Source organism: Pangasianodon hypophthalmus, chromosome 2 (assembly GCF_027358585.1).
Source record: "Pangasianodon hypophthalmus isolate fPanHyp1 chromosome 2, fPanHyp1.pri, whole genome shotgun sequence".
Lineage (NCBI taxonomy): Eukaryota > Metazoa > Chordata > Actinopteri > Siluriformes > Pangasiidae > Pangasianodon > Pangasianodon hypophthalmus.
Window position 1 is genome coordinate 22,063,929 of NC_069711.1, and position 7,016 is coordinate 22,070,944.

Consider the following 7,016-nt stretch of genomic DNA (forward strand, 5'->3'; position numbering starts at 1 on the left):
CATCAGACATTTTATATTTTTGGAATGCTATACTTACTGCTGCTCCAGATATACTTATTGCTGCTACAGATAAACTTACTACTGCTCCAGATATACTTATTGCTGGTACAGATATACTTATTGCTGCTACAGATATACTTGTTGCTGCTACACTACTAAGTACTAAACAGTTTACAGTTTACAGCCCATATATTATGTAATATTGTTAGCCCATTCTGTCTGATTGTGATATCCATGCCCATATAGATGGGTCTTCTGATTCTACTTATAATTTTAGATTGGGGGAGAGTTATGCACTTTTCACAAATATGAAATCATGGGGTTCCATACTGAATAAAAATGTTTAGTAGATCCTTAAAGTGAATATTTCATTTTCTCCAATTTCAAAAGCATCATCACACGCTAAGCCAGAGTGAAACTGATGGTGGTTTGCTTGTTTTCCAATCAAGTAATATTCTTCTCCGGGCCAAAAACCAGCAAAGGCATAAGCGTCCATTTTTAAAAATAATTTTAATAATTGGATTGGGGAATAGGGGTGGTGGTAGGGTTAGGCTTAAGGTTAGGATGGGGGCTTGGCGGGGGTGTTTTGTGTTTGTGTGTATGTGTGTTTGTTTGTTCATTGGGTTTTGTGTGTATGTGTGTTTGTGTGCATTGGTTTTGTGTGTGTGTATATGTGTGTGTGTATATATGTGTGTGTGTGTGTGTGTGTGTGTGTGTGTGTGTGTGCTGTTCAATAGATCAGGCTCCAGCATGTGATGGTGTGTCTTGAGTTGATCTTCTTAGGATTCTCCTGCCTCTCCAGTCCCAGTGAGCAGGTCCTCTCCACCCTGACTCGCAGGCTCTGTCACGGTGTGTCCAGACATGTGACTGTGTCTGTGGCTTTCTTTGTGTCTGTCTTTCATGTTGGTCTCTCAATGCTTTGGCGTCGGTCAGCTCTTTCCTCCCTAAATTCTGTTCAGCTGTGGGACAGAATTAGAGAAATTACTATGCACGCTTGTTTCCCAGAATTCAACAGGTGTTACGCGACACAAACCACAGTACTTAGATAGTAACATTTTATACTGAGTTTAATTCGATTAATGCGTGGAACTCTTGGATGGATTAACATAAAGGATATTAACTATGAATAGTGTGTCCTTGTTGGCTGCTTGTGTCTGTGCTTTTATTTCTCATGATTACCTTCTTTGTCTTCAACTTTCTTGTAGTTGATTTTTCTCCCTCTTCCTCGTGTTCCTCTCCTGACCTTTTTCTTTGCCTTCACTTCATCTTTAGGAAATAATGTAAGAATCATGTCAGAATCTTAATATTATTATTATTACCACTATTATTCCATTTATATTTGCTTAATTACAATTTTCACTTATGCATTTTTTTAAATTATGTAGATGTTAAGCTGTAGCTGCTTTCAGTCATGTGATTTATATGTCTTTGTTCTTTATTTACCGGGAGTACCTTCCAGCTCAGCTTCTTCCTCCATCTTTGGTGTCTCTTCTCCTGCTTTGATTGTGAAAATGTCAGTATTTGTCTATATTATCGTCATCATAATATGGAACGCTCATTTTCATGGCATACTCAGAAGCTGCTCATTAATGGTCTCCGTCTCAGGGAGTTGGATTTCCTCTTTAGGCTCAGAGTCTTCTTCCGCCTTCACCATGGGTTTGTCCGCTGTGACATACATAAACATGAACAGCTATCCAGATGTGTACTATAGTCTTGAAACTTCAGGAACAAAAAGCTCGGAGTGTAAAAAGAACTACAGCTGCAATAAACAGACAAAATATTATTGAACACATTCGAATAATGCGCCTATTGTCAGAGTATTTGAGGATTGGAGGGATTCTGTGAAATGTAAAGAGGTATGTAAGTGTGAGTGATTGCTCCTACTCACCCAGAGGTGTGCTGTTCATTGTTTCTGCATCTTCTGGTGGTCTTTCTATGGCCTCAGCTGCAGATCGTCCTGACAAAAGTCACATGATTAACAATAAAACTTGATACAATGTTTAGATTCTTCGTTTAACACAAACTGAGCTAATATCAGCAGTTGTTCAGTTACATTACTGACATAATGACGTGATATTAATATTAATACCTGCTTTGTTGTCCTGGAACTTTTTGTAATTTATCTTTCTTCCTTTGCCTCGTGTCCCTCTCCTGGTCCTTTTCTTTTTCTCGTTTCCATTCCCAGTGTTTTCAACAGGCCCGTCTGTATTATTGCCGTTTACTTGATCTTTAGGAAATAATGTATAATGTAACAATCATAAATAATATTATTTTTGCTACTTTATTGAGCATTTTCATAATTACAATTTTCACTTATAAATGTTTTTACAAATTACGTATAGTTTCATCCAGTTTACCTTCCACTAGCTGTACTGCAGCCTCAGCTTTTAATTAATTAATTAATTAAAAATGTAAGAATTTAATTAACTTACCTACTTATTTCTTTGTTTGTTTGTGTGTTTATCTGAGTAGGTTATTTTTGGAGGTATTGTGTGAAATTTATTTTACAGTTAAAGAGGTATATCAGTGTGAGTGCTTGCTCCTACTCACCCAGAGATGTGCTATTCTCTGTTTCAGCCTCTTCTGGATTTCTTTCTTGAGCTTCAGCCTCAACTTCTTCTGAAAAAAGTCACATTATTCACAATGAAAACTTTAGATTCTATTAAATGAGGCTGGTGTTTCACTTCAATTCTTAATTTATTTTAATTTAATATCAGCAGTTCTCCAGGTACATTACTAACATAATGAGATGATCTTAATATTAATAACCGCTTCATCCCGGTAAATATCTATGAGTTATTTAATGCCACAGGAACTCAAAATTCATTTAATTTACAAAAGCCTATTAAATACAACAATCTTTTACAGTGTTTCTGTTTAGGGATTCAGTGCTTAAGAAGTGATATATGAGTAGTAGATATGGAGAACTATGCATTAAGTCCAGTATTAATGGAATCTGTTGCTGAGCTGATTGACCTGTAACATCAATATCAGTTGGGGTTTTATTTAGCTGTTATAACAAAAAAAAGTTTTCTTACATTATTATAGTGCACTTTATCAATTTATCTTGAAACGTGGAATACAAATGCTATTTCTTGATTGGAAGTTAATTTCTTTACTTACCCAGAGGCAGGTTGTTCTTGTCCCTTGTCTCCTCCAGGAGGACGGTGAGGAAACCATTAAAGACTTCAGCCTCAGCTTCAGCGTTGGCACTCGTCACGATCTCCCCACTTTCTCCTGCTGTAAAAAAAATCCATTTCAAACTTACAATTTTCTAACTCTAGTTTAAGTTCAAATATTTTGAATTATAGCATCTTGTTAAGAACATATGGTCAGTAGACATGGAGTATTACGTGTTATTAATACGAGTTAATTGCATTCATCACCACGGCAACATTAATGTGAGGCTTTTTGCAGTTATTGTTTTGCATTTTGTGTGAAATTTGTCTGAGATTATATTTTTTGCTCACCCAGAGACTGGCCAGAAGTTTCCTCTGCCTGATCCAGGAAGACGTTCTGGAGCTGGTTGATGGCTTCAGTCTCCACCCCATCATCCACCTCCTTTAGCATCTCTGTTTTAAAGTAAGTTAATATTGTGAGGTTTCTAACAACAAAATCAGAGCTCCCTAACACAGCACATCAAATAATTTTATTATACTTTATTTTCTTTACTTACCCAGAGACTGGCCAGAAGATTCGCCTTGCTGATCCAGGAGGACGTTCTGGAGCTGGTTGATGGCTTCAGCCTCCGCCCCATCATCCACCTCTTTCAGCATCCCTGTTTTTAAAGAAATTATTATTCTCAGTTTCTAAAAGCAAAATCAGAGCTCTCTAACAGCACATTAAATTTTCTTAATACTTCTTTTGCAGCATTTCAGTTTCCTTTATTTTATTGCGTTTCATTTGATTTAATATGTTTGTATGATTTGCTTTTGCAAATCTGTACATCAATTTGCCAGTGTGAATGTTATTTAACGTTGTAATTGAAATGTTTTTGGCATATTATTATTTATGTTCTTTACTCACCCAGAGGCAGGTGGATCTTTTCTTCTGTCTCATCCAGGAGGACGTTCTGGAGCTGGTTGATGGCTTCAGCCTCCGCCCCATCATCCAACTCCTTCAGCATCCCTATTTTTAAATAAGATAAAATTCTCAGTTTTCAAACAACAAAATCAGAGCTCTCTAACACAGCACGTCAAATAATTTTATTACAATTTATTTTCTTTACTTACCCAGAGACTGGCCAGAAGTTTTTCCTGCCTGATCCAGGAAGACGTTCTGGAGCTGGTCGATGGCTTCAGCCTCCGCCCCATCATCCACCTCTTTCAGCATCCCTGTTTTTAAATAAGTTAATATTGTCAGTTTTCTAACAGCAAAATCAGAGCTCTCTAACAACACGTCAAATGTCCTGTTGATGTTTCTTCTGTAGCATTTTAGTTTCCTTTATTTTCTCGCAGTTCATTTAATTTAATGTAAGCTTGTATGATTTGTTTTTGCAAATCCTCATAGCACTTTGTCAACGTGAATTGTATTTAAATTTGTAATTGAAATATTATTCGCATATTATAATTTATTTTCTTTACTTACCCAGAGGCAGGTCAATCATTTCGCCTGCCTGATCCAGGAAGACGTTCAGGAGCTGCTTGATGGCTTCAGCCTCCGCCCCATCATCCACCTCTTGCAGCATCCCTGTTTTAAATATTGTAATTTAAGATTGCAATATTTAGGTTTCCTACTTTAAAGCTCTTCATGGGTGCAGCCCTTCTTTATTGCAGATTAACTCTGGTTGTGCAAACATGTAGAGCACTTTATCAGTGTAAAGGGTATTTATTATTTGTAATACAAATGCTATTTCCTCATTGGAAGTTAATTTCTTTACTTACCCAGAGGCAGGTTGATCTTGTCCCTTATCTCGTCCAGGAGGACGGTGAGGAAACCATTAAAGGCTTCAGCCTCAGCTTCAACGTCAGCACTCATCGTGATCTCCCCACTTTCTCCTGCTGTAAAAAAAAATTAATTTAAAACTTTTCATTTTTTAACTTTAGTTAAAATTTTCAAATATTTTGAACATTATAGCATCTTGTTAAGAATATAGGGTTAGTAGATATGGAGTATTATGTGTTATTAATACGAATTAACTGTGTTCATCGCCATGGCAAATTTAATATGAGGCTCTTTTCAGTTATTTTTTGCATTTTGTCTGAAATTATTCTTAGATTATAGTTTTATACTCACCCAGAGATGGGCCATTAGATTCCTCTGTCTCATCAAGGAGGATGTTCATCAGGTCACCGATAGCTTCGGCCTCCGCTCCATCATCCACCTCTTTCAGCATCCCTGTTTTTGAAAAAGTTAATATTTTCTAACAGCAATAATACCAGCAAACCACATGAATTGAACTAATATCAGCAGTTACATTACTGACATCATGACATGATATTAATATTAATACCTGCTTTGTTGTCCTGGACCTTTTTGTAATTGATCTTTCTCCCTCTGCCTCGTGTCCCTCTCCTGGTCCTTTTCTTTTTCTCATTTCCTTTCCTGATGCTTTCAGCAGGCTCGTCTGCATCATTGCCATTTGCTCCATCTTTAGGAAGTAATAAATGAACAATGTCAGTCTTAAACAATACTATTACTGAAGCTTAGTGGTTATTAATAATACTTATTATCAGTGAAGGGTGAATGCAGTGTTTTTTTTTTTTTTTACTTATTTGTATTTATTAGTTTGTTTACTTGCTCATTTCTTTGAGTAGTTGATGTTTGAAGGGATTGTATGAAATTTATTTGACAGTTAAAGAGGTATATCAGTGTGAGTGATTGATCGTACTCACCCAGAGATGTGCTGTTCTCTGTTTCAGCGTCATCCGTCTTTCTTTCTTCAGCAGCACATTCAGCATCAGGTTCTGCTTCAGTGTCAACTTCAACTTCAGCCTCAGGTTCAGTTTTAGTCTCAGCTTCAGTCTCAGGTTCAGTTTCAGTGTCAGCCTGAACTTCAGCCTCATGTTCAGTTTTAGCCTCAGCTTCAGCCTCATGTTCAGTTTCAGCTTGAGCCTCAACTTCAGCATCAATGTGAGCTTCATCCTCAGTGTCAGGTTCAGCCTCAGGTTCAGTTTTAGACTCGGCTTCAGTCTCAGTTTCAGCTTCAGTGTCAGCCTCAACTTCAGCCTCATGTTCAGTTTTAGCCTCAGCTTCAGTCTCATGTTCAGTTTCAGCTTGAGCCTCAACTTCAGCATCAATGTGAGCTTCATCCCCAGTTTCAGCGTCAGCCTCATGTTCAGTTTTAGCCTCAACTTCAGCATCAATGTTAGCTTCAGCCTCAACTTCAGCATCAGTGTGAGCTTCAGCATCAGGTTCCGCTTCAAAAACAGCTTCAGCCTCAGCTTCAGCCTTATCTCCTTCTGAAAAAAAAGTCACAGGATTCACAATTATAACTTGATAAAATGTATAGATTGTATTAAATGAGATAAAATGTTTCACTTCAATTCCTAATTTAATTTAATATCAGCAGTTCTTCAGTTACATTACTGACATCATGATATGATATTAATAATAATAATACCTTCTTTGTTGGCCTGGAACTTTTTGTAATTTATCTTCCTTCCTTTTCCTCGTGTCCCTCGCCTGGTCCTTTTCTTTTTATCATTTCCATTCTCACTGTTTTCAACAGTCTTCTCCGTCTTATTGCCGTTTACTGCATCATTGAAAAATAATGTATAATGTCACTATTATAATAGTAATAATAATAATAATAATAATAATAATAATAATTATTATTATTATTATTATTATTATCATTATTATTATTATTATTATTATTACATCAGTGTCAGTGATTGTTTCTACTCACCCAGGAATGTGCTGTTCTCTGTTTCAGCACCTTCTGGCTTTCTTTCTTCAGGGTCAGCCTCAGCTTCAACCTCATCTTTAGCATCTACTTCAGCCTCAACTTTAGTCTCTGCTTCAGCAACAGCTTCAGCCTTATCTTCTTCTGAAAAAAAGTCACAGGATTCACA

The 7,016-nt window shown here is 36.8% G+C and overlaps 1 protein-coding gene and 1 long non-coding RNA gene across 3 annotated transcripts; both read right to left on the reverse strand.

Annotated features, from left to right (window-relative positions):
* Positions 1-600: 600 nt before the first annotated feature.
* Positions 601-3,576, reverse strand: LOC128317102 (uncharacterized). 2 transcript variants are annotated; one of them, XR_008300593.1, is made up of 7 exons: positions 3,124-3,576; positions 2,551-2,619; positions 2,090-2,227; positions 1,889-1,945; positions 1,444-1,665; positions 1,180-1,266; positions 601-959 (listed from the first exon to the last, which is right to left on the reverse strand). It is a non-coding gene; the product is annotated as an uncharacterized LOC128317102 (long non-coding RNA). The 2 variants fall into 2 exon arrangements; XR_008300592.1 differs by having other exon boundaries at positions 1,889-2,227.
* Positions 3,577-4,747: 1,171 nt separating this feature from the next.
* LOC128317245 (uncharacterized) lies at positions 4,748-6,350 on the reverse strand. Its single transcript, XM_053228421.1, has 5 exons — positions 5,835-6,350; positions 5,453-5,590; positions 5,236-5,362; positions 4,884-5,000; positions 4,748-4,782 (listed from the first exon to the last, which is right to left on the reverse strand). Exons 1-5 carry the CDS (start codon positions 6,348-6,350, stop codon positions 4,748-4,750), a joined length of 933 nt encoding a protein of 310 aa, XP_053084396.1.
* Positions 6,351-7,016: the final 666 nt, after the last annotated feature.